The sequence below is a fragment of the Tamandua tetradactyla genome, chromosome 6 (assembly GCF_023851605.1).
Source record: "Tamandua tetradactyla isolate mTamTet1 chromosome 6, mTamTet1.pri, whole genome shotgun sequence".
Classification (NCBI taxonomy): Eukaryota; Metazoa; Chordata; class Mammalia; order Pilosa; family Myrmecophagidae; genus Tamandua; species Tamandua tetradactyla.
In genome coordinates this window covers 44,907,504-44,935,267 of record NC_135332.1, presented here as the reverse complement: position 1 = coordinate 44,935,267, position 27,764 = coordinate 44,907,504, and the positions used below count along the sequence as shown (strand labels likewise).

Here is a 27,764-nt window from a genome sequence, read left to right as displayed (position 1 = left end):
TGTGTGTTTGCCATTTGGCCTCAGACTCTGTGACCTGGAGAGGTATACATGTTATTTGTTGATCAGTTCTCAGATGCAGAAGAAGTCTGACATGTCCCACCTTTCTGTTTATTCCTGGTAGGCATTCAACTCAGAAACAGACAGTTTCAAGCTGGCATATGGAGGGCACCAGTACCATGCCAGCTGTGCCAACTTCTGGATCAACTGTGTTGAACCAAAACCTCCTGGCCTCATCCTGCCTGATTTGCTCTGAAAAGCTTCTCTCTGAAATACTAACCAGTTTTTGTTGTTGTTTTTTCCCCCATCACACTCCATGGGGTAAAAGGGACCAATAAATAGAATATGAGTACTGCAGAGTTTACCTCCATGAATCTATGTGAAGAATTCCCTAAGAGGTAGAAAAGAAGACAAGATTTTCTTTTGTGGACATTCTCAGTCATTCCTACAGATAACTTTTGTCCCCTAGTTCCTCCTGCCAGTGTTTGAGATTTGCCCTACCCAAACTGCATGAGGCATCAGAACTTTGCTAACTTTAGCTCTAGTTCTCTCAAAATGTTTTAAAATATGGGCCACAGTTCTCTTTATCTAAGGAATAATTTGCTGTTGCAATATTCAAACTGTGAATGATTGAATTTGAAGAAAAGTAAATTATTGTTATAAGACTAGATTGGCAGAACTTCTTTGAGCCAGTGCTTACTTATACCTAGAACACTTGTTGTCCTGTGAAGTAGAATGCGTTTATCTGCATTTAGTTTGTTAATATCTGAGATGAATAAAGGGGGGGAATTGTGATGAATCTGAGGCTCTACCTTTTTATAGCAAATATTCTCATCTCCACTGGGCAGTGGCAGGTGGGCACCACCTTCATCGTCACAACTGAACCAATTCTCTACCCTTTCCTTCATTCCTAAAACTGTCAGTACTGAAAAAGGTTTTTTCCCAAGATATACCTGGGCACTTTGCAGTGGAGAAAAATGTTCATTTTGACACAAGCCCAAATCCTTGAACATCAGGATGAATATTCTTCCCCTTAGGAGCTTCACTGAAAACCTGTTTTACGTCACACAAAGATTGTGAAAGTGGTATTTTTACCGACAGAATTTGGAAAGGTAGCTGAATGAAACTCTTTTCCTTGGCTTCTCTCCAAATTTCCAAAGATGGACTGCATAGAGACCAGCACTGCCTGACTTTGCAATATTTATGAGAGAGACCTGAAGATTCAGGTTATAAGGTGGAGTTCCTGGCATAGTGAGAGGAAGAGTAAGATGTGTCTTTATGGCAGAAGTACAGCGCTTCCAAACGGTGAAAGGAAATTGTTCAGAAACAACACTGAATTTTAGGAGGAAAAGGCTGAAGTTCTCCGGTATAGGAAATTTACTTTGCCATTTAAACTGAAGGCATGAAAACCAGAAAAAAAAAAAAAATGGCCAAGCAGTTAAGGACTGTTATTCCTGGGAAGAGTCTGCCAATGCTAGGACATTTCTCTGAATTGTTAATTGTATACTTTATGAAGAGATTTTGAATCTTGTATGCTTCAGTTTGATTGACTTTGGCTCTCTGTCTTAGACTTCATTTTTATTTCTGAAATGAAAATTTTGGCTTTGTCTATATAATTACAGCTTTATATAACTAATTAACTTCCCCCTCTCTTAGGACAAAACTTGAGAGCTTGTTCCTTTTTATATCTCCTACATGCATCGTCTCCCAGAAAGGTGTAGAACGTTGTCATTAAACAGCTGTTGATGAGGCTTCTGCTTTACCTTGCTGTGTGCCAGAATGCACAGAGAAGTGTTGATAATTCTTTTTTTCTCATTTGCTGCAGATGATGCCATTGCCAGCTATTAATGAGCGGCAGCTATCTGTGAACTGTCACCTTTGGAGCCTTTGCCTTCCACAGGGTTAGAGGGCTGTTAATAAAAACAGTGGGTGGGTTTCTAGCAGGCTCTCCTGAAACCTCTGTGCTCCATTCTACCTCATCCTGAGCTGCACCAGTGTTTCAACATGGTGCCACGTTCAAGTCAGCTTCTAATTGGTCTCTTAAATTCCATAATGGAACCATAACAGAATCTACCATTGCATGTATAAGAAATTCTCTCCCAGTTTGAATTAACATGGCTGAAACATTCTTGGCAAATTCCATATGTCACAATGGTGTGTTCGCAATGACATTTTAAAAAAATATGCTCACCTATTAATCAGATCGGTTTCCATTCCTAAGTATGATTGTTACTGACCTTCCGAAGTATGATAGGTCACTCCCTGGGAGGTGCAAAAGGAAAATACAGCAGACATCGACAAAAATCTTTGCTATGAAAAGTATTTACTACTTTTAATATGTTTTTAGGAGTAGAAATATTTTATAAGATACCACCAGTAAGGATTTGGGAACCACAGAATTCCATTGTGCTGTTTTTCTTTATACGCATTTAATAAGATGACTCAGTGTTGTGTTCGGCTTCACCTAAGCTCTTCTCTTGTTAGCCAGGAGCCCAGTGTCCTTGGAAACAGTAACCAAGGTTACTTATTTCCATACTTCATTGTGTCAGGCAGCTTCACCCCACTGCTTGAGTGGTGATTAATAAGCACTTTTCTTTTTGGTATTGTATTTTTGCCTTTTAAAATTTCATGGCTTAAAACGTAAGTAATTCAGTTTTGTCTGGACATGCTTGAGGTAGAAGTACAGGGTATATTGGGATATTATCCATGCTTTATTTTTCCTGTGGCTACTTAGCATTCCATAAGGGTTCATATTTTTAATTATTTTAGTAGTTTCTATACATGTATATATTTATTTATTTTGTTCTTTGGGGTTTGTTTGATGATGCCATTTTCTTGTTTTTTTATTTCCTGACTGTGATCTTAACCTTGAAAAGATTTTAGGGCATTTTTGTTATCAAAAATTTGAAATGGGGTGGTATGATGGTAGCTCAGTGGCAGAATTCTCACCTGTCATATTGGAGACCCTGGTTCAATTCCCAGTGCTTTGCCCATGTTAAAAAAAAAAAAAAAAATGTTTGCTGTGCATTGGGTAACACTCCCGAAATTCCTCTTAACAGTTTCTGGATGACACACCTTCGTGATCAGCCAGTGAATTCTTTGACATTTCCAAAGACATATGCCAGTCTCAAGGGAGTATAATAGCCAGCTTGTTGGTCATTCCAGAAATGTTGGAACAAAAGGCGAGATGTGTTTAGCCTCAGTATTTTTTAAGTTACTTAGTATTTGTTTGGAAAAGTAAGTATCAGAAAGCAGTATAGAAAAGCCCGTCCCTGCAAGGTCAAGCCGAGGAAATAAAGCTCTTAAGCTTTATTAAAACAGCTATTGGGTGAAGACTACTACTTAAATTCTTTTCTAACAAAACACTGTAATAGTAAAATTTTTACTTCGTAATTCCATTTTTTTTGTATGAATAGTGTTGTGGTTTAAAAAGTATTCAAGTATTAAGAGTCAGCTCATAACTTTCTAACTGGGGCTGTATTAACCAGTGAATGGTGAGTCCATAGTGAAAATTGATTGTTTTTTGGGTGGTATGGGTATGGAAGTTATTCCTTTATTTTAAAAGTTGGAGTGGCTTGTTTTACATTTTAATAAAAAATTGTCCTAATTTACTGTTCAGACATAATAATCCCTTGTCAAACTCTGACAGTGAAACACAAATATAGAAAAAAGTCTCAGTGACTACATTTGTCTTTTCCCTACTGGGTAAAGATTTCTTATAGGATGTGTAGGGCCCAAAGCATGTATACCAGAAAGCAAGTACTAAGAATGCTCTCAGTAAAAGTCAAATAGTGGTGTTTATCAGGATTTCTATAGGAAAATTTTCTTAAATACCAAGAATATCCATCTCTAGCTATTTTATTACTATAATATGATAATTATTTTTGGACTCTTATCCAAAGACTACCAGATTTAAAACATGCCTTCCTAATAAAGAAGCAGTAAGCTTCCCAGGTTTATTTTTTTATTATATGCTGATGTAGTATTTGTGGATTCTTCTGATTTCCCATAGAAATTATTTACAACTTTAAATTTCCTATTTAAAAAGTGATGCATTTTTATATAAGTGAGCAAATTATGTAAAAGGAGAATCTAGATGGAAAAACACTGCCCTGCACAATGTAAAATACAGAAGATATAACACCAGTCACTGCATGTTTATATAAATTATATTTATGACTTCTTGCCATAATCTAGGAAATTATTCTGTGGATATGCAAGCTAAAACCTACTTGACAAATGGAGTAAAGTAAAGCAGTGCTGTGACAGTGGTTCTAATTGTATGGGTAGATTTCCAGGTGGCTCTTCTATCTAGGGTCCTCTATCTAAAAGTGAGAGGCAACCTGGTAAATTCCCAGTGATTTCCAAGAAAGTGGAATGGAGAAGAGCGCATTCAACTTCTACAAAGTCCCTGCTGAGTTGTGCTGTCAAATTTATTATGCATGAACTGGGTGACATGTCTAAAGTTCAACAAAGGAAGCCACTGTTATTTGCTTATCACTTTTGTGAGATTTGGTTTAGGGCATCTGTGTGTAAGTTAAGTTGGGTAGAGGCACATCTTTTGTTGAAAACCAGTTGCTTTGGTGGAAGACACTCTGCTTTGATGTACTCCTTAACCCAACAGGCAACTAAAACCAGACCTTTTATCAGAATGAACATTCTGTTAATTTTTCCACTGTTCCGGCATTGCTTCTGAAAGATATTAGTATCTGCCCATTTGGAAGGATATGGAAGGTGGACATGATTCAGCTGGGCTGTCTGTTTTAAGTAGTGTTCATTTGTCACAACCATATTTTAGCAATTATTGGAAAACATCTCTTCCTTCATCAGCACACAGACACATACACGCCCTGAAATTAATTTGTACTAGTGATACTTATGTTAAGCAGATATTTATTAAAAATAATGCTAATATAATCCTGGGGCACACTGATTTCAAGAGGGTCTTTGCAGCAGATTTCATTATAATTACTTAACAGCTAAATAATCAAGTTTTATTTATTTTAACTTACAGAGTCACTAAATAATAGAAGGAAAGGAAAGAGTAGGGCTAATCCAGTAGAGACTGAAGCTAATATCAATCTTCCCTAAGCATCTGTTTGGTTGGTAGCCTTGAACAAAGCTTGTCTCTAAAAGAAACAAAGTGATTTTTGCACTGAGCTTCCTGCACCTGCAATGGTGCCAAAGGCAATGGGATTCAAAATAGAGCAGAACCAAACAGTTTATTAAACTGTTCAAATTGTTAAAAATGACTAAAAGCCAGTTAAAGATTTTCATAAATGCTATTCCAAAATGTTAGTTTTAAAAATGTTACTAGCAATCTTTGTGTTCCCCTTATGTTCCACCCCTCCCTCCCTGTCTCTTAAAATTAACTTGAACACCCAGTGTAAAAAACACTTCAAGGAGAACCAAGTGTCAATCATATGAAAAGAAAGGTGAAGAGGGGAGCAAACGGTGTGTAGCAGATGCTGGTACTGCTTAAGGGGCTGCTGATGCAGGCTTTGGTGGCATTAAATCCCCCAGTAAGGCATCAGGTGTCGGGACTCTTTCTCATAAACATCTGGAAGTATGCCATAAGGTGTCTGTACCATTTTAACTGTTGACTTCCCAAAGAGCTGGCGCTCGTAGTCTATCAGCTGCCTCCAGAAGCCTACGTTGGGCCTGATGACAGGCCTCCGGGCTTTCACCCAGTTGTACGCCTCCAGCAGGCACACATTGTGGTATTTCATCAGGTAAGCAATGCAGAGAGTGGCCGAGCGGCTCACCCCTGCAGCACAGTGCACCAAGGTGGCCCCATGCTTCCTGCTCACACTGTGGATCTTGTCAGCCACAGTGTCAAAATACAGTCCAATGGGAGCATGAGGCATGTCAGCCAGAGGCACTTTAACATATTCAAATTGGGGCCAGTTGAAATTGGGGATCTCAATGGTAGCATTAACGACACAGGTGATCCCACGAGCCTGGAGAAGGTGCCGGTTGGAGGCCACACTGCCTCTGCCCAGGAAGAGAGAGGAGGTAATTTGAGCAATACCTCCGATATCTGCCTCAGAAATCATCCGAGGGGCCATGAGAGTTCGTGGGAGCGTGCTGTGACCTCTGGAGCTCATTAAGATGCCAGCAATCAAACTTGCATCATTGGAAGCAAGACCACACTGTTTTGTTTGTTTTCCTTCCACCAAGGAATCAGAAATTATAATCTCCTTCCTGTAAAACAGAGATATCTGTCAGTACTTTAAATGCTACTGATCCATTACAGCCTTCTGCAGTGTTGTGGAATGGGAAGGTGAAAGGATTAGAGAGTTATCTTCTTGGAGTGTGTTCTTCCAAGGATGTGGACAAATTGTTTTCTACTGATGAATGGTTGGGAAAATAACCTTAGACACCAATATGTAAAATCAATGTAAACTCAACTCTGGTGATTGTTTTAAAAAGCTCTTAGTGGAGACAGTCATCTATTTTAGGAAAAACAAGACAGAAACATCCAAACTGGCTACTGCAAGGATACCAATACTCTAAGGTGTTGCTCTTATTGAAGGGAGTGGTGTTGGATGGTAATGAGGAAGAAATTAGAAATTCAGATCATCCTTGGTAGCCATGCTCTTTCATGCGTTTCTTGCCCACCTACATAGCTGTGATGGTTTTTTCCCTAAACCTACACCTAGATGTAGAGCTCTTACAAACTTTTTATAGAAATGTTATTGCTTTAGTTAATGTATTTAATGAACTACCAATAGACTAAAAAGATAATAAACTGGATCAGTTCCATAAAGTCCAGGACGTGGTCACATTAGCCTTTTATTAAAATAGCTATTTCCTATCATATGTGTGCTAATGGAACATTATGGAAATCCAACAGCTTTGGGTAACTTGTGTTATGGCATTTCCAGGAAATAATCCCAGGCAATTTAGAGACCATGGTTGCAACAATCCACTCCTGTAAATTTACTAATAAGCATTTTTAGGTCATTTTAACTGACTTGAGCTTAGGTGTGGTTAAATGATAACTTCATCTTCCTTTGACAATTCTAAGTTCCAGTATGAATCCCACTGGCTTCAGGTGTTGTGTTGGAATTACAATTAATTAGTTTTAATACCTAAAAATCTATATTCTCTCATTAGTACAGTGCTTACTATAAAAGACATTCAATATTATACAAGCTGTCTATATATTATTTAGCAAGAAACAGAAAATAAAATTATTGGCTAGAGTTTTTCATACAACCTGTGTCAACCCAGAAGTATGACAGACCATGCTAGAGATTTTAGATGTCAGTTCTTCTCGCCATGATATCACAAAGCTTTATAGTCTGTGCCCATTGGGATATGTGTCTCCCCACCAGGATATTATAGGGAAGCCTGAATGGTATCAAATATAAACAGCTTTGACAAAGAGGTGGAGCCAGGGCTACTTACTTGCTGAGGAAATTAGATGTACTCTGGAGCCTTTGGCCTGGATCTGGAAAGTCCTGAGTGAGCAGTGGTGGTTATAGCAGATACAAATCAGATCTGCAAGAAGACAAAGACATAAGAATATACACAATCAGAAAGTTCAACAGAATTCCCTGGGCTTTTACTATTAAATTAGATTTGACTGGAATAAATCTAGGAAGCAGAAGGTATGCAAAATATTTCTGGATATGTATTTAAAACGTGCGCCAGCAAGACATATCAACCTGATTCCTAGCTTTTCGGTAATGGCATATAATTCATGGTATAACAAGTGTTCTAAATATAGTTTGAGCAATAACATAGACAAATTTTTAGAAAAAGATTCAGAGACTGCAGCACATCGATGAAATAAATGTGAGGCACAGCAGCACGTTCGCTAGGCTGCTAGAGCTTTCATACACCCTAAGTCAACCCAGCAGCGTGAGGGACCACACTAGGCCTTTACAAGAGTGGGCAGGAGAGCAAAGCATGGTGAAGTACCAGAAAGATGTCTATCCATGTGACTCCAACCTAAGGTGGGGAGAGTGTGCACCAGGAAAGACGTCTCAGCCAGGTGCAGTGGGGAGTGGTGGCCAGGAGTGATAACACCTGGGTAGGGCAATGAGGACGGTTTCACTAAGAGCAGCAGTGAGGATATGGCTAGAGCCAGGAATGCTAACCAAAGGCAGTGCTGGTGTTGAGATAAACTAGAAGTTTTCTTTCATTTGGTTTTCTTTTGCATGTGTGACCCTCTTATTTTATTCATTATGTGATAATGTGATGAACAGCTGTGAACATCATTAAAATTAACATGTATCCCTCCCCTACCTGTCCCCTTACCTTTCCCAGTTAACTATCACACACATTTTTTTTAACTCTCTGTTGAGGTATCATTGATTTACAAATTGACATGCAGACTGATCGAGTGTACAAATTGATGAGTTTTGATACATATATACACTCCTGAAACCATAACCACAAAATAATAAAATATTATCCCCAGAAGTTTCCTCATGCCCAGTGATCTGCTGTCTGTCACTATAGTTTGTCACTTCCAGACTTATATAAGTAGACTCACACAATATAATTTGAGGGGTGGAGAGTCTGGCTTCTTTCAAGCAGCATAATTATTTTGAGATTTATCCTGGTTACTGGGTATATCATAGTTCATTCCTCTTTAGGGTTGAGTAGTATTCTGTGTGGCTTCAGCCGTGATTTGTTTAACCAATCATACAAGTTGATCCCAATGGACATGGATTGTTTCTAACTTGGGGCTACTACAAATGAAGCTGCTACAAACATTCTTGTACAGATCTTTGTGTGGTTACATGCCTTCATTTCTCTTGGTTAAGTGTCTAAGGGTGGAAGGGGTGGGTCATGGACAGGTCTTTGTACGAATACACGCCTTCATTTCTCTTGGTTAAATATCTAGGAGTGGAAGGGCTGGGTCTTACGATAGGAATATGCATAACATTAAAAAATTCTTTTTTAAAGTGTCTTTTAATTGGTGGGCTTAATCTATTAACATTGTTATTACTGTAAAGTACTTCAGCCATTTGTCTTTTGTTTTTTGTATCATATCTTTTTTGGTCCCTTTTACTTTATTGCAGTCTCCTTTTCTGTATAATTGATTTTTTGTGATGTTATGTGATTGAGCCCTTTCTCATTTCCTAATTTCCCTTTCAGTATACAGTTTAAACACTTTCTTTATGTTCCCCTGGGGTTTGTACTATACGATAACCTTTGAAAAGATACCAACTCAACTTCAATAGTATACATGTTCTCTGTTCCAATATCTGTTTTCCCTTCTTTATATTTATATATTCTTTATATTTTTTGTCCACATTACCTCTTTATGTTTTTGTGTGTCCATTATCAGGAAATAATGACTAGTTCTTACTCAACTGTATTCTAACTTTTATGGGAATTCAACAGTAGAATAATATATTGAGGATACAATACTATTGGGTTTGGCATTTATCTTTTTAGTTAACTTGACTGAAAATCTTTACTTCTTCACACCGCCCCAAGACTCACTCCTTGCTCTCTCCTCTCTTTTTCCTTTCAATGCTAAGAACTCCCTTTAGCCATTCTTGTAAGGCACGTCTTTTTTTGATGTACTCTCTTAGTTTTTATCAGTGAATTTTTAACTTGCCCTCATTTCTGAAGAACATTTTTGCCTGATAAAGAATTTTGGGCTGGAAGTATTTCTCTTTCAGTACCTTAAATATATCATACAACTGCCTCCTCACCTCGATAGTTTCTGATGAGAAATCAACACTCACTTAGTCTTAATTGAAGATCCCTTGTACATGATGAATCATTTTTCTCTTGATGCTTTCAGTATTTTCCCTTTATCTTTGGCATTGGATGTTCTGATTATGTGTCTTGGAGGAGGCCTTATTGGGTTTATCCTGTGTGTAATACATTGCACTTCTTGGACATGTATGTTTTTTATAAGAGTTGGGAAACTGTTGGCCGTTATTTCCTCAAATATTATCTCTGCCCTTTTTTCCCTTCTCTTCTCCTTCTGGGACTCCCAAGATGTAGATGTTGATATGCTTCATACTGTCACTTAAGTCCCTCAGATGCTGCTCATTTTTTTTCTATCTTCTGCCTGTTCAAATATGCTGTTGTTTGCCCTAGCGTATTTCTTTTATAAATCTCCATTGAGCATGCTTTTCATCCCCATCCCCATAACTTTTCTTTTTTAAACTTTCTATTCTTTTTGCTCTCACACTGTCTTAATATCCTTTGGCTCTATATGTAAAGTTTTTTATCCATATTCTTCATCTCCTTGAATTGATTGAGGAGATTTGTTTGAATTTATTTATTAGCTGTTCCAAAGTCTGTCTCTCCTCTGAAGTTTCAATTTATTTGTCTGAGCCATATCTTCCTGTCTCTTAGCATGGCTTTTCATTTTTGGCTGATGTCTGGGCATCTAATTATTCTGACATGCAAACTCCAAAAGTCTGTTTCTTCCTCACCTGTTTCTTGCCCTGGACATGTGGCACAATTATATGTGCAGTTGTTTCACCTCCAGGAGAAATCTTCCTTTTCTCTGTTCTTTGTTGGTTTTTGTGCAGTTTTCTTCCTGGCTCCTGTGATTTTTGAAAATTCTTTCCCTTTCTCATTGACTCCTTTTCATCATACATTTCAGTCCTGGAACCCATCCTGCCTCACAGCAGTTCAGTTTTCCCTTTTTTTTTTTTTTTTAATGTGAGGTGCTTTTTTTTTTTTTGCCTCTGGTAACCTTCTCTTTAGGGAATCCTGCCCCAGGGATGGGGTCAAAGTTCAAAAGATGGGGGTGGGGGGTGAGGGGACAGTGGTAATTAAGGTGATCCAGAGACTGAGTTGGGTATGTGCACCTCTTGACAACAGTTCTGCTGCAGTCTTTTTTTCTTGGGGGGCATTTTTGTATGTGACATTCCTCAGTTGCTTGTGTTCCAACCTAGGACTCTTGGGTAGCTGTGCCTAGATATGCATGGTGTTCTAAATGGCTGCTGAGTGGCTCTGTAGTCTGCATCCACAGCAGAAGGGACCCAGGCCATGCTGCCTCTGTGTGACTCTTAAGCTGCACAGGACTGAGTGTTGGGGAGGGGTCTGGGCTGGCAGGTCCATGTCATAGATCACCTTTTCTTTTTTTTTTTTCCGATTTCAGCATTTGTAGAGTCCTTCTCCAGGGTCTATCATACTTCAGTGTTCCATGCATGTGGGATCTGTCCTATGACGAGTTGTTTCCGAGAGGAGGCTTCTCTAGTATGTGTCTTAAGTTATCATGTTGATTACATCCCTCTTCTGATTTTTTTTTCCATTTCATTAATCTCCACTTTCATCTCTGTTTTTTCCAACTATATTTCTTTCCTTCTGTTCTCTTTGGGTGTAGTTTGTTTTCTTTTTCTAGATCCGCCAGTTAGAGGTTAGAGCTCTGATCTGAAGTCTTTTTTACTGTAAGTATTTAGAGCTTTAAATTACTAAATTACTCTCTCAGCACTAACTTTGCTGCATCAGTGAGTTTTGGCATGCTGTGTTTTCATCTGCCTCAAGATATTTCCTAATTTTCTTTGCGATTTTTTTTTCTTGGACCTATTTTGGCTAAGACTACATTCACCTCCATCTATATGTGTAGCTTCAAGTTCTTCCTCTGTTGATTTCTAGCTTCATTCCATTGTGACTGGAAAAGATAACGTGGAATGATTTCAGTATTTTCTAAATTTATCGAGACAAGTTTTGTGACCTAACAAATGGTCTATCCTAGACAACGATCTAAATGCACTAAAAGAATGTACATTCTGCTGCTTTTGAGTGAAGTGTTCTATATATATATCTGTTGGGTCTAGTTGGTGTCGAGTAGCATTCACATTTTCTAGTTATTCAAGTTTTCTATTTCCTTATTGATCTGTCTAGAGCTTCTGTGAATTAGTGAAAATGGTGAACTGAATCTCCTATTAATGTAAAATTATTTCTCCCTTCAAATGTCAATATTTGCTTTGTATATTTGGCATTCATGCATGTACATATATATTTATAACTGTTATGTCTTCTTTTGATTGACCCTTGTGGTGATTTGGAGCTGTGTACCCCAGAAAAACATGTCTTTAAATTAATCCATTATTGTGGGTGTGAACCATTGTAAGGATGTTTTGATGAGGTTACTTCAAATCACAGAAAAAGAAAAGGTGACCTATGACGTGGACCTGCCAGCCCAGACCCCTCCCCAACACTCAGTCCTGTGCAGCTTAAGAGTCACACAGAGGCAGCATGGCCCGGGTCCCTTCTGCTGTGGATGGGTGTGGCCCAACGCATCAGGATTGGTTTTAACCCTATTGCTCAAGTCCTTTAAACAGAAGAAATTAAGAAAGAAAAATGAATCACAGGAAGCAAGAAGCTGAAGATCACCAAACCAAGGAGAGAGAGGCCAGGAGAGCCATGTGACAGAGGAGGCTAGGGACAAGGATCACTGGCAGCCAGCTCCAGAACACCAGTCTTCAGGAAGAAAGCACTGCCTTGATTTGGACTTTCTCTCTTAGCCTCAAAATTGTAAACTAATAAATTCCTATTGTTTAATCCAACCCATTGCTTGGTATTTGTTTGCATAGCCAAGGAAATGGAAATAATCCCTTTATTGTATATAGTGACCTCTTTGTTTCCCTTAACAGTTTTTTTTTTTTTTTTTTTTTTTTTTTTAAAGAGAGAGGGAGGAAAGGAAGGAAAGAAAGACAGAGAAGGAAGGAAGGATGGAAGGAAGGAAGGGAGGAAGAAAGGGAAACATTTTCTTATTTTATTATATTTTGTTTGTTTGTTTGTTTTTTACATGGGCTGGGGCCGGGAATCGAACCGGGGTCCTCCGGCATGGCAGGCAAGCACTCTTGCCCGCTGAGCCACCGCGGCCCGCCCCCCTTAACAGTTTTTTACTTTAATTTTATCTGATTTTAGTCTATTGTATCTGATATTAGTGTAACTATCTCCCAGCTCTCTTTTGGTTACTATCTGCATGGTGTATTTCTTTTCTATTCTTTCACTTTCAAACTACTTGGGTCTTTGAATTTAAGGTGAGTCTCCTGTAAACTGCAAACAGTTGGGTCATACTTTTGTTTCCAATCTGCCAGTCCCTGCATCCATTTACATTTAAGGTAACAACTGATAAAGCAGGAATTTCTTATGCCATTTTGTAGTCAGTCTTTCTAAGTCCAAGACTCTATTCTCTATTAATGCCTATTTTCATATTTATTTGATTTTTTGTATTGTACCATTTTGAATCCCTTCACATTTCTGTTTATTTTTCACATATTTTGTGGTAATCATGGGGCTTAAATTTAACCTCCTGAATCTATAATGATCACATTGGACTTGATACCAACTTAACTTCAATAGCATACGTACACTATACCCATACACCTATATGTTCACCAACTTTTTTGCTGTACTTGCTACAGATTATATCTTCATACACTGCATGTCCAAAGTCATAGATTTATGATTACTTTTTATGAATTTGCACTTAAGAACCTCTAAGAGGTAAAATGTGTAGTTACATACCAAACTATACAATTCAATAGCACCAATATTTATAATTATTCATACCTTTACTGGAGGTCTTAATTTTTCATGCTCTTTTATCCACTTTCAAGTATCCTTTCCTTTCAGTCTGAAGAACTCCCTTTAGCATTGCTTGTAAGGCAGGTCTAATAGTGAGAAATCCCTTAGCTTTTGTTTATCTGGGAGTGTCTACTCTCATTTTTGAAAGAGTCTCACTGGATATAAAATTCTTGGTTGGCAACTGTTTTCTTTCAGCACTTTAAATATTTTGTACTGCTGCCTTCAGTTTCTGATAAGAGAGTGGCACTTACTCTAATTGGGATTCTTTAATATATAACACATCACTTTTCTCTTGCAGCTTTCAGAACTCTCCTTGTCACTGACATTCAATTGTTGGACTAGTATGTGTCTAGCCAAGGTTTTCTTCAAGTTTACCCTGTTTGGGGTTCACTGGGCTTCAAGAATGTGCATATTCATGTCTTTTGTTAAATTGGGGGTGTTTTCTACCATTATTTCTTTAAAATTCCTTCTGTTCCTTGTTCTCTTTATTCTTCTGGGACTCCCCAGGCTTTGTGGTGTCCTACAGGTCTCTTAGGCGCTGTGCACTTTTTTTTACCCCCTGCATAGGCAGGGTCCAGGAATTAATCTGTTCACTTTTTTCATCCTTTTTTCTTTTTTTGCTCCTCAGCCTGGAACATTCCAACTGTGTCATCTTTGAGTCTCCTGATTCTTTCTTCTGCCAGCTCCAATCTGCTGTTAAAACTCTAGATAAAATTTTTCATTTCAGTTACTGTGATTTGTCTGGTTCCTTTTAAAAGTTTTCTATGTCTTTACTGAGATTCTCACATTGTTCATTCATTGTTTTCCTGTTACTCTGTTTTGATTTGCTAAGGCTACTGGAATGCAGTGTACTAGAAATGGAATGGCTTTTATAAAAGGAACTTACTAAGTTACAAGTTTACAGTTCTAAGGCCATAAAAATGTCCAAACTAAGACAATGAGAGAAAGACAGCTTGCCTCAAGAAACGGCCGATGATGTCTGGGTTTCTGTCAGCTGGAAGGCATGTGGAGACATCTGTTAGCTTCCTCTCATGGCTTCTTGTTTCAAATGGCTTCCCAGAGGCACTTTCTTTCTGCATCTCCAACATCTCTGTGCCAGTTCTGAAGCTTTTTCCAAAATGGCTGCCTCATAAAGGTCTCCAGTAAGCGATCCACCTTGAATGGGTAGACACACATCATCTCCATGGAAACTCCTCATCAAAAGGTTCCACCCACAACTGGGTGGGCCACAATGCCCTGGAAACAAGAAGTTCCCACCCAAGAATAATGAATCAGGATTAAAGAACATGGCTTTTCTGGCTTACACAACAGTTTCAAACTGGCACATATCCTTTATTTCTTTCTCAGTGTTTTCCCTTAGCTTCTTAAGCACACTGAGGATCATTTTTTTAAAGTCTTTGTCCAGTATGTCCAGAGTCTGCTCTTCTTCATGGCTGGTTTTTGGATTTTTATTAGTTCCTTTGTATGGGTCATCAGTTCTCATTTGTCTTTAGTCTTTTGCTATACACTATCCATTTTAATATTTTAAAAAAAATTGGGATTTAGCTCCTGAGCTTTCTGTTCCTTGAGTTTATATCCAGCTAGTGATATGACGGAAATTTCCTTGAGTGCCAAGAAACAAACAAATGTACACACAAAATACCTTACAAAGTCTTTGCATATGGCTCTGTTGGCTGGTCCTCTCCTTCAGAGTTTAGCCCTCTTTTCTTGAAAATCAGCCTGAAGCAAACATCAAGTACAAAGAGTCTACATCTTGTCTTGGGCTTGCTGGTGACCTAAGAAATTCCCCTCTATTCCTTATGATAAAGACCTCCTCTGCCACCTGGGTGTTCTACTCCTCAGGCTACTTTGATTTAGTGGTTTCTTATGCTGCTTTAGGTGTTTGCAAGTGGCTTCTGTCTTCAGGGCAAGTTCTGGGTGGATGCTCCAGATACAAGATTCCTGGTTCAGTCTTTCAGTATGCCACCCGATAGAGTTGGTACCAACATACAGGCACCTCTATACATGCATAGGAGTTACTATGCTCCCTCTGGAACAGGTCCAGGAGCCTGCAAGTATGCCATGAGCTTATCCTAGTGTTTTTAAAGCTTTGTTTTCTTGATTCAGCACTTGCCTAGTTACTATATTTTTCCATTTCCTGGATTTCTAAGGAAGATACCTCTGGCAGTTTGTGCTAGTTACTCATAGATTCTAGGGGTAAATGGCACCTTTAAACATCTTAGGCTGCCATCTAGGTTGTCCCCTTTTACAGATTCAAGAGGTTTTACAAGGTTCAAAAAGAGTGAGATCATTTCAATTTGGAGAATTAGTAACAAAACTGAGATGAAATCCAAATCTTAAGACCACACACATCTTTCTGTGGACATGTGGGGTGGCTAGGTTCTGTCTGCCTCACAGCATCACAAAACCAGCCAGCACCTTCAGTGCAGGAAAGGGTCTTGGATCTGCCTGAGAAAAACTTGTTTAAATGCTACTTACAGACTAGACTGCGAAAGATCCTCCAGTTTTCCCTGTTACCCAGAATAAGGAAGTACTGCCAACTGGTATTAGCATTCAGTACAAAAAAAAGTCCTCCTTACAACAGAGGGACCTCAGCAAGAACAGTCACAGATTTAGGTACAACAAGAGGCCCTAGTTTTAGTTTTGAAAGTAGCATAACCTTATGGTAAAGAATAAAAATAAATATTACTAAATATGTATTGGGAGACAGAGAAAGGCACTCTATTAGAGTCAAAGATTGACCTATACTGGAGACAACCCAGTGGTCTCTGGAAGGAGGTCAGAGAGAATGCAGAAGAATATCTGCATCACTGTCCATGGTCTACTAAGTTCTTCTAAGTTATCTGACACCTGCATTTACTTGTTGGGGATAAAAATGTTCCCCTAGCTAGGGAGAGGGGGGTGAAGAGGAGTGAAAGACAGGGAGGGGCTGACTTAAACCAATCCTACAGAGATTTTTTTTTTTTTAACAAGTTATAGAAAATATCTCATCAGATTTAATAACAAATACGAAAAAGTCTACATAGGTGGTTCAGTGGTAGAATGCTCACCTGTCTTGTGGGAGGGTTGGGTTCAATTCCCAGCCCATGCAGCCCATCCCCCCCAAAATTAATAAGAATAACAAACACCAAAGCATTAAGTGCTCAACAAAATGCAGAATTAGCCTCTGCCCTGTGGGTCTGTAATCTCAGTAATGCATAAGCTAATAACAACAACTGATTGCTCCCTTCATACACAGGAGAGCTCTGGAGACATGAGCACAAGCTTTGTGATTAGACAGGTATTTATATTTGAAGCAGTAGTGATGACTCAGAATTGCTACCTGGAGTCATAGCTTATCCAGAACACCCATTCTTATGCCATGGAGGCTGCTGCTTTAAATCATGACAACCACAAGAATCAGCAGTTACAGAACTGGAATTCTATCTACAGTTTTTTTTCTCATGTTGAATAAGCAGAAAATATGCTAAAGATGATTGTGTAATATGATCTGACTAAAATATTTTCAGCTTTGGGAATTTCAGAGGGTCACTGTACATATCGGAAGCCTACACTGTTAAACGGTTTTTATAGCTTGAAGTCTATGAAATCAAATTTTCCCCTTTTATTAAAGTAAATGTCTATCTAGTTCTTGAAAAAAAACTTGGTCACCTTTTTAAAAACAGAAGCATTTTAGCCTAGAATGCCATAAAGTTTAAAGAAAAAAAAAGCTTTTCTCATGAATTTTCATTGTTAAATCAGAAATGTGTTCCACGGAGGGAAGAGTTTAAAATACTCTTGCAAATTTAAAAAACCACATTCTGATAAAACATTAAGAATAAAATTAAAACAAATATCAAGTTATATTCACATTAGTGTACATGGTGATGATGGCAATTTATTTGGGTAGTATGGGGGTAATCTGGTCACATCTGGAATTAAATTGTTTGGTTCTCATCCACTTTAGTGCCTAAATTACTTAGTTATCACTCATCCATACAGCAATATTTACTGAGTTCATGCCACGGGTTCAAAACTATGCTAAATATTGTGGATTGCGACAGAATATATTTTCCAAAGATGGGTACAACAGTATCTCCCATCCAATGTACTTTTGCGACCTTGACAATCTTCCCATCAACTGGCAGGATATATCTCTCCTCTCTGTGAACTCGGAAAAAACCTTTGTGCCTGCCTCAACCAAGAGAGTACAGAAGAAATTATGCTTCTGAGGCTAGATTATAAAAATGCCACACATTTCACCTTGCTTTCTTGGGACATTCCTTGGAACCCAGGTGCCATGATGTGAGGAAGTACAAACTACTCTGAGAGACCTTGGAGAGACCACGGGTAAGTAATTGCCATCAGCAACCCAGCTGAGTCCCAGCACCACATCAGATATGTGAGTAAAGACACTACAAGATGATTCCAGCTCCCATCAAGTCACTCCCAGGCGTTGAATCTCTCAACATGAGACACAACTCTGTCATATGATTTTATCATTTTTAGAGTTGAGAAATAATACTCATATAGAAACAGTTCAATAATAAAATATAGACTATAATGAATCAGTAGCGCAAACAGTACTTGACATATCAATGCACAGAAAGCGCAGGATCAAAAGCAAAGTATAATAGTCAATGGTCTGAAAAAACAGTTATTCCTTAGGGAGACATCTTTTAGATTATATTATCATGCTTTATCTCCAATCCTTTTAAAATATGCTGCCATTTACCTTTCAAGTGTCTCCTTATTTTAGTTTCTACATGAAGAATGAAGTCCTTTTCTATAGACCCTCACTACTGGTTTTCCAGTGAGGTCTAAAGCCTTAGCAGCATGAACACCATCTGTAGCTTGAAAAAAATTCAGAGCTCTCTACCCTCACCTCCCCCCCAATGGAATCAGATTCTACAGTTTAGCAAGATCCCAGGTGATCTGTATACATATTAAATTATAAAATGCACTGCTCTCACTTTGCCTCCCTCCATCCCACGGGACTTGCTGAAGCAAACTCTAGCACCTGTCCTATTTCAGCCACCCAAGTATACCCGGCTTCTCACAGTTCAGTATCACTCTGCTCTTCTAGTTCCCAGATGAGGAATCAGAGGTAAATGAAGGTTAAGAGGCTTTCCGGAGTCCATGTAGAAAATCAGTAGCCTCACTGGGCCCAAAACCCTCCCTCCTTAAGGTATCACACAATCTGACCACAACAGTTAGACCAATCAAAAGGCTACCAAATATACTTTTCTTGGGATGTGTAGATAAGCTAAAAAGACAAAGGAATTAAGGAACATAAAGTTACACTGATTGTGCTATTACTCTTTAAAAATCCTGAACTGCTAAGTGGTATGAGATGGTCTTGGAATGTGAAAGATCTGATAAACCTAAACCAGGAAGATGCTTGCAAAATCCCACAATTAAGTTTACACCTCTCTGGTGTTAACTGGAAGTCATTTTATGTAACAACCTAAAAATACAGTACTTAAAAATTTGCAAGAAGTGGCAGAAATTAAATATGAATCATAGATGCTTGGTTCATGATAAACTTTGATTTATATAGGTCAGAACAACTAGAGGCAATGTACTTAAAAAAAAATCACAAGTCAGCAGTAAAACTCAGATATGTGTTTGCTTCAAAACTGCCAAAACTATTGTACTCTGAGAAGCAGGAGTGCAAAATCTCAGAAATTGCAGGACTTTTCATAAGTAATATCTCAAAGTTCATTATTACTTTAAGGAAGGCAAAAAGGAATTTATAAATTAGAATAAAGTTCACAGGACTAAAAGCTCAATAGTTAATAGTTGATTACCTTTTGATGTCTTATTGGGTGGATCAAAACCCCTAAAACTCTAGCAGTGAGCCTCAACCTTTTCCCCACAAGGACTTCCTTATCATACCCCTCTCTCAATTCCACATTTTTCATGATTTTATACCAAATTAACTTCATTTATAAAGTACTGATAAACTAATCTCCCATTTTTCTTTATTAACCAAGGCATCTATAATTATCCACTAGAGTTTCTTGGCAGAGATAACCAGATAAGCCTCTTGCTTTTTAGTTGGATGGAAGGAACCTGATGAAGCTACATTCCCTTCCATGCTGACCGACAGCAGGCCTACCATATTTTGAGGACAAGAAGGTATTTCTAAGCCCTTCGGGAGCAAAGGGAGGAATCATGTTTTTAGCTAAAAAACAGTCAAAAGGCAGAGAGGATCCTGAAATTACTCCCTTGGATTTTTTTTTTACCTGTTTCCTCAAAAAAAAAACAAAAAACAGTGTTTTAAACAAAATACAATGTGGCAGTATACATCATATATGTATGACATGGTAAAGGAGCATTTTTCAAAGTGTGGTCCTCTGCTTCCCTGTAAGAAACGCCTAAGCTGCTTGTCAGAACGCAGACTTCTTGGCCCCACCTCACACCTAACTAATCAGAACATCTGGGAGGGAAGCCTGAGAATGTATAGTTCTAAGAAATACGTCTGAGGAAGGAATCTAAAAGTAACATTATTAAGATTAAACTGCTATTGTGGAAAAGATAGTTATTATGTACTGTAAGTTCTAGAAAGATAAATGGAACAAGAAATTCAATAAATGTAGATGCATTTTTTAAAGATTTTCAAATAAAATAATATAGTAGATATATGGATTTAACATATAATCCAATGCAAAACAAATTTCATTTCATTTCTAGTTTAGATCTTTACCTAGAATTTATACCAAGTAAATGAAGCTCCGTAAAAAACTGAGTACTTCTCCAATTTCTAGTAAGAAACATCATGTGAAATGATATACAATCTTTAAGCCTGAAAGAGTTCTTCCCTTAAATACAGAATACATGTGACTGCAAAATAAAGGATAGTAGAAATGTCTGTGTCCCTTTGGCATTCATCAAAAATGCAGTCTGATTTAAAATAAACAGATATTTAAATAAAGTGGGTGGGAAGAAAACATCAAATTCATGGGGAGTGACTGTCTCAGTGGAGAAGGGGGAAGAAAGGGGAATAATGAAATTTCAGTGTTTTTTTTTTCCTGTAATAAGAGAAGGAAGTATGACAAATGATTGTGAGTGGTAAATAATGATGTTGGTTAACTGGTTCTTTATATGAATTCAATTTCTAAAAATAATTTTTAATTAAAAAAATTAAATACAACCTAAGGCTGGTGATCCAAGCTCCCACACTCCAGTCTTTGGCCTGTGCATCTGGCAGTACTTTTTATATAAGGAGCGGGAACAACAGTCTATTTTGTAAGACAACTTGACGAGAATACTAGCAGGGCACAACAGCCACATAAGCAAAATTCTTTATAAAATCCTGATTTCAAATTTACAGGTAACTTGTAGGCAGACAGTTTTATTTATTTATAAAACCAAATAAAATATGAGTTTTATTTTCACCAATTCCTCCTCAAAACGCCAAGCAAGTTCATCATAATCTCCTGTTGAGGAAGTCTGCACTTCCATGATCTCTGTGCCACGTTCATGTTTCAGTCAACAGAAGCAGCATGTTCTCTGTTCTCTCTAAAAGGTCTTCTCACATGCACCCACAAACTCAGAGACCAGAGAAGTAAAAAAAAAAAAAAAACCTGCCATAAAACAAAACAAAACAAAACAAAAACCTGCAATAGGCCACTGATGCCGAAACCATTCCGGAACAAAGACAGAAGGAAGCCCAACAGCTGCATTTGAATTTTTTAAATTAAAAGCCTTTCTGTTCACTTAGACTTTAAGATGGCAGAGGAAGGAGAAAAGCTAACCAAACTAGATGATGGTCGTTCTCCGTCAGCACAAAGGTGAGAATGCTAATGCCAAAGTGAGTTACCACACACCTGGAGCCTAACCAGGTTCTCACCACCTGTCTCCTGATACTGCCAATCGGGAGGCCAATGGGACAGCAAAGAACATGGACAGGAGTTTCTCCCCATCATGCAGATTAGGAGGTTCTGACATTACTTTTTATCTGACATATGCTTTTTATGTATAAATTAGTTTTCTTGAAATTTTCTAATTTATATGTAAATCATTTATTATTTTAGAGAATCTGAAAAAATTTCTCTATATATAAGCACAAAAGTATCCCTGATTTATGTAAATAGTCTGGAAATAGTGTAATTTAGCCATTTTTCCAAGGTGCCTTATGGAAGAAATAATTAGAAGCCACAAACCTCATAAATTTCTGGGCTACTGTTCTTCCATTACTCCTCCAACTAAGGAAAATGATCTTTCTGAGAGTATTTTCTAAACCTACAGAATGGCAAAACATGTCCTTGAAGGACAGAAACAGACTGTTAAAACACACCTAATATTAGGAACACAGTAGGTATTCAACAAATAATTGATTTAATAACTGTCCTGAAGTAAACTCCCCCCCAACACATACACACACACAAACACACACACACACACCAACACCACCAAGCTTGAAATCCAGCTGACAGAAGAACATAGCCTGGCAACTGCCTGCTCAAAAAGCAGAAATTCTCTATATCAAATCCACAAAGCAAGATTTTTCCTCTCAGATACAAACTCACTGTAAAGACTGTAAAAGTCAGTTACTCCCATCACATAGATACTGTGGTTGCTTTGGAATCATCAAGAAGTGAGAGCCACGGGTCTGCATTCAGTGCCTCTCTGGGAATACACTCGGACACGCAAGCATCTGAGGACCAACCCTCAGGGGGTAATTTACCCAGGGCTGGTCTGGGTTCCCCCACACACCGCACAGGCCAGCACTGCTGACCTGCACGCTCAGGATGGGGCATGAGGCAAGTATTCACGAGCACGATATGAAGCCACCAAGTTACAGCATCTGGTGGCCCAAGGCACAGAAGTCACTCAGGACCTTTAAAAGACTTCTAGACACTACACACTTCTATTTTTCAATACTTCATTTTTCAACACTATAGTCAAACTTCCCACTCATCTGTTATAAAAAGATTTATGGAAAGCATCTATTGGGTATTTTTCAACTAAATACAGTGGGAAATACTATCTCTAGCCCATGGATGGTATGTTGGCTCACAACACACAAACGTAATATGAAGGTACTGGTATATGAAAAGCCAGGGAAGAGACCTCCTAGGTGACATTCATTTATTTACTTCCTCAGGAAAAACTGTGGCTAAACAGCAACTAGAGTAAATAATAAATTCAGGGCTGACATCACTGGTATCAGTGATACAAACACAGGCGTTATTTGCTAGTAAAGCTGAAGACGCAAATACCTTTGAACCAGCCTGGTTCATAACTGCCCCAAATCAGAAGTAACCCATTTGTCCAATCAGCAGTAGACAAGTAAATAATTTGTGGTATGTTCATACAAATGTGAACTAACTACAGTCAGAGGCAGCAACATAGATAATCTTTAAAATATAATGCTGTAAGGATTTAAACCACATATATAAATATATGATGTTGAGCAAAAGTAGGACCCAAAAGAGTATTTGGGGTCCATTTATTCTATTAAATAAATAAATAAATATTCTATTTATTCCATTTGCATAAAGGTTAAAAAAACAGGCAAAATGAAGCTATATTGTTCAGAGATTTATATTTAAGGAGTAAAAAAGAAAATAAAGTGAGTTCCATAAAACTCAGGCTAGTGGTTGGTTTACCTCTGGGGTGAGAGGGGGAGAGGTACTTCTTGACCTGCAAGAAGTTTGTGTTGATGTTAAAATAATTCATTAAATTGTCCATTTATGTTTTTTTATCATTTGCTGTGTTATCATTCTCAATTTAAAAAGGTTAAATAAACCCAAGATTGATTTCCAGGAATTGAGAACCTTACAATCTGGCCAATCTGAAGAAAAAACACTTTCTTTCTGAATGTCACTATTAGCCTGTCAGCATGGTAAAAAGTTTGCAGTAGATTTTAGAAAATAGATCCACAAACCACTGATAGGAATTTTGTTTTATCTCACCCATTTCCTAAAATTACTGATTCAAACTGGGACCATATTAACACTTTTCTTTCTTTATCTTCACCCCAGTCCAGCTTTCATAAATAACTAAAGCTATCACCTTAAATGTTAGCTCTGAAAGTTTATACCCATGATGCCGTTGCTTTAGCAACCCTCCCTGCCTTCCGCTTACTCCCTTTTTATGTCTCCTCATAAGCAAAGAAAAGATGAATGCACTAGTAGTCCTAGATTTTTTTTTTTAATGGGAAAGTTTTCATTTGCAGCTGAGAGTAAACCTAGGATGATAATGAGTCAACTGCTTTGAAGCTGTTTAAGAAGAGGTCCTCTGCCCTTGGCCCTGAGAAATGCCACTATGTTATCAGGGTAAACAGAACTTTACCAAGATTGCCTGTAAAATACATACTACCTGTTCTGGAGAGAAGCCACATTTCTGTGAACAGAACCAGTCTTTTTTTCTTTTTGGTAACATATATACAACACAAAATTTCCCATTTTAGCCACTGTCATGTATACAATTCAGAAACTTCAGTTACATTCATGACATCGTGCTACCCACGCTATCATCCATTACCAAAGCTCCTTCGTCATCTGAAACAAAAACTCTGTACCCATCAAGTAATAATTCCCTATTCCCACCCCCACCCCTGGTAAACTGTAATCCACGCTCTGTCTCTATTTGCTTATTTTAGGTATTTTCTGTCAGTGAGTTCACACAATATTCGTCGTTTTGTGTCTGGCTTTTTTTACTCAACATAATGTCTTTAAGTTTCATCCATGTAGCATAAAAAAGATCAGCAGGTTTAAAAATAATTTAACTTAAAAACAAATCACTCCTACAAACAGGCACTTATGAAAATGCTTAGAGAAGCCTGAACAGAAACACACAATGGATACAGATACACAGTTTTCAGAAAGATGCTCAAAAGAAGGTTTTAACTGTATCAGTAAAGTTTTAATTTTTTTACATAGAGAGCAATTAATGTATTTCTTGTGATACTGGAGAAAAAGCCCCTTGCCTTAAAATGAAATCCCAAGTGCAAACAGAGATCCCTCCCTATACCCCATCTTATTAAAATCCGAGTCGATGGATTTCCTGGACCTATAAATCTGGCCAAATTTTTGATATAAATATACATTTACATCATTCTATTAAAGAACATTATAGAATTCATACCTGTAATCAACCAATATGAAAGATTTCAGATGGGAACTCAGCACAGATACATCCACACTTGCGTTGCAAAGACTGGGAATGAGGAAAACTGTCTCCCCTTTTATGGGGGAAAGCCAAAAATACCAAGCAACTACCTCTCCTCCCCCAAGCGGCAGAAGATGAGTCAGAGCTGGAGGCAGGAACACGGCCCATGTGTCAGGCTGCTTCTTGCTTGGATCCTTCCTACCTCTGCCTGGTAATATTCTTCCAGGCCAGGTCTGGGCCCTGCTGCCGCCTGTCCCTGATGTGAATTCTCAGGTGTCTCTGGCAAAAAAAGGGCGATGAATCACTCTGGGGGCACCTTATGCCCAGCACTTGCTAAGGGAAGCACATAAGGTGGGGGTGGAGAGATGTCTTTCAATACAAAAGTAACAACAGCAAAATTTTAACTGAGTGAAGCTTCAGACACTCTCAAAACTTTGCAAAGAATACAATACCTTTGTTCCCTCATTTTATAGAGCAGGAAATAAGCCCAGAGACGTTGTGACTTGTCCAGTGTCACTTAATTCTGTGGCAGAGCTGAGTCCCAAGCAAGGAACTGCCCACCCGCTAGCCTGGGCCTCTCTGAATTGATCTCTCAGGTGTCGGGAGGATGTTCCAACATTCCCTTACACTTCCGAGTGTCCTTATGGACTGGGAATTCCAGGAAACAAGAGGTTAAATCTCTCGGTCCATCATTTCTTTAAGGTTACTAAAGAATCACGAAGTGGCTCTTGGCTCCGTTTTTGCATCTGCAAAACGGGACGGCAATGCTCTCCACCTACCACTCTTATAAAACTGTAATGAACAGCTAACGAGTTAACACATGCAAAATGCCCTGAGGTCTTGCTGGATGAAAACTACCGGATGGTTAAAAAAAAATTCCGTACACAGTAAAACTGCGTATGTAAGTCACTCCTTCTTCTCCTTCCCTTGCCTCTGGGATGCACAGTTACCATAACACTGTGGCCGGAACCATTGGCAACAATCACCTAAATAAAATATAGTTATACAATCCACTGCAGCCAGCTAAAGCACACAACTCTCATACACACAAAGACGACAACTCAACTTAGCTTTGGAGCAAAGACATATGTTAACACCGTGCACACCAATCTACCACCACAGAGAAATCCTCAAATTGAATATTTAGCACCGCTGAAAAATCAAGTTGCTTCCTAAGATACCAACACAACAGAAATCTTGGAAAATACAAAAAACCGCCATTGGCTCATATGGTTCAGAGCGGGTGGATGCTGACGGCAGAGTGAGGAGGTGAAGACATGGCGGGGCCTGAGAGGGGTCAGGAAGGAAGAGGAAAGGAGAAGGAGAAAACGAGGATGCTGGCGAAGGAGCGCGGAGGGCAGGGGAACCAGGGACGGGCGCGACGAAGGCAGAGGTGTAGCACAAAAGGGGTACGCGCCGAGAGCCAGTGAGTGGGGGTGCGGGCAGGGGCCGGAGAGCAGCGGGGCGGTGAGGATGGGACGCTTCGGAGGGGCCCCGGGCCTCTCCTCCTCTCGGCTGCCCTGAGGATACAAGAATCGCCGGAGGGGCAGGTGGGGCGCCGGCACAAAGTTTCCCAGAGATGAGGGTCACGCGGGGCTTCAGCCTCCCAATCCCGTCCGCGCCCTGGGACCCCTTCGGCGCGAGGTCCCACAGCATCCTCCCAACCCCCGCCCACCAGCTCCCAAACCCTCGCCTGCGAGTCCGTACCGGCACCTCTGGCTCGCGGATAGGGGTTCCGTCCTCCTGCGCGGCTCTCGCCTTCTGCGGGCTGAGAGCCGCGCGCGCCCCTCCTTCTTCCCTCCGCCCGCGCCCGGGGCGGGCCGCGCGCACGCGCCCTGCGCTCACCGCCCTCCCCCGAGGTTGGGCGCTCGGGGCGCGGGAGGAGGGGCTTCGGCAGAGAGAGGCGCGGCGCCGGGAAAGCGCGGGGCATCGGACGGCGCGCGTGCGCGTTGCGCCCTCCGCCATCGTGCGGCCGCGGGTGCGGTGAGCTCTGACAACTCCCGCGACGTTCGCTTCCGCTGGCAACGCTCTTCAGGAGACCCCTGGGTCTCCTCAGCTGCGTCACACACATATGACCCCTCACTTCCCCGCCGTCAACGTCTGCCTACAAGCCGGGTTTGGGGCAGGTGTGCAGGGGTGGTGGACTAGGGTACTTTCCGAATAGGGAGGGCAAAAAGGTAAGAAAATAGAAACATCAGAAGTGTCAAAACAGCAGTTAGTAGCCAGTCACCGCCTCTCCTCCTGCCCCACCTTCCAACCGGCCTGGGACAGCCCAGAAGTTGGGACAGAGGGTGAAGGAAAATAAATCTCAGGACAGTTGCTGGGTGGATTTTGCATGTACAGAGATGAGCAGTTTCTAGTAATTATGGGAAGCTATGCCGTCCGAGACCCGAAAGTAGCTATAGTGAATGGCCATGTTCTGCCTAGTCAGAAACCCCGAGGCGGCCACCACCACCCAGGCCTGTCTCAATCCCAAAACAGCCCGTGGTTCCGAGCTAGGACTTGCGGGGTCTCCAGAGCCGGGCCGGACACATGGATTCCTTGAGAGCTTGTTGCCTGTGCCACTGTGGAGGTCTTTTTATTCTTTAGATTTTGTCCATCTGTAACGTGAATAGGTGCAAAAAGGACTTGTTGTCAACACAGCCGTCTCCTCCCTACCGCCTCTGGAGGCACAGGGGACAATAAACAACGTCCTCCAGGCTCTGCAGTCCCAGACACCTTAGTCCTGAGTCCACGCCAGGTCCTTTACTCACCAGCTCCAGCTCCTCACCGGTGTAAATCGTGGCCTCAGAACTGCTGAGGAGTCAAACGAGAAATCTTAGGTTTGGGGGGTGGGTTGGCGAGAGAAGTAAAACCCAGGGTTTACAACTCCCAGCCTTTTCAACCAAAAGCGTTTCTTCATCTCCATTGTGAACAGATTTAAGAATCACGCCATGGGTGCTGGAATATCCAAAATTTTGTTTGCTAACCGGACAAGAAATATAACATCAAAAGGCATTTTTGTGATAATCTTATGGAAGCTAAAAAGGCCTAGACTGAAGAGATCTGCTCAGTTTTGCTTCCATAAAAAGAATCAAGGCTTTCAAATTAGACAAAATTAATTTTTCTGTGAGAAAACACAGCAGAACCCATTCAGGGTA

The 27,764-nt window shown here is 39.7% G+C and overlaps 2 protein-coding genes across 19 annotated transcripts in view; one reads left to right on the top strand and one right to left on the bottom strand.

The window, feature by feature from the left end:
- The window catches only part of SYNRG (synergin gamma), a 127,431-nt gene extending 114,934 nt beyond the window's left edge, over nt 1-12,497 (top strand). For all 14 annotated transcript variants that reach the window (XM_077165097.1, XM_077165094.1, XM_077165096.1 and 11 more), the window contains one exon: nt 122-12,497. In XM_077165097.1, coding sequence (XP_077021212.1) covers nt 122-253 — 132 coding nt within the window. In that variant the 3' untranslated portion in view covers nt 254-12,497. The remainder of the gene's footprint in view (nt 1-121) is intronic.
- DUSP14 (dual specificity phosphatase 14) lies at nt 4,978-26,443 on the bottom strand. Of its 5 annotated transcripts, none has more exons than XM_077165106.1 (4): nt 26,332-26,443; nt 24,735-24,903; nt 7,411-7,503; nt 4,978-6,201 (listed from the first exon to the last, which is right to left on the bottom strand). In XM_077165106.1, the coding sequence occupies exon 4, from the start codon at nt 6,102-6,104 to the stop codon at nt 5,508-5,510; it is 597 nt and encodes a 198-aa protein (XP_077021221.1). In that variant the 5' UTR covers nt 6,105-6,201; nt 7,411-7,503; nt 24,735-24,903; nt 26,332-26,443; the 3' UTR covers nt 4,978-5,507. The 5 variants fall into 5 exon arrangements, with proteins under 5 accessions (XP_077021221.1, XP_077021224.1, XP_077021220.1 ...); XM_077165109.1 differs by lacking the exon at nt 26,332-26,443 and adding an exon at nt 25,077-25,886; XM_077165105.1 differs by lacking the exon at nt 24,735-24,903.
- Nucleotides 26,444-27,764: the final 1,321 nt, after the last annotated feature.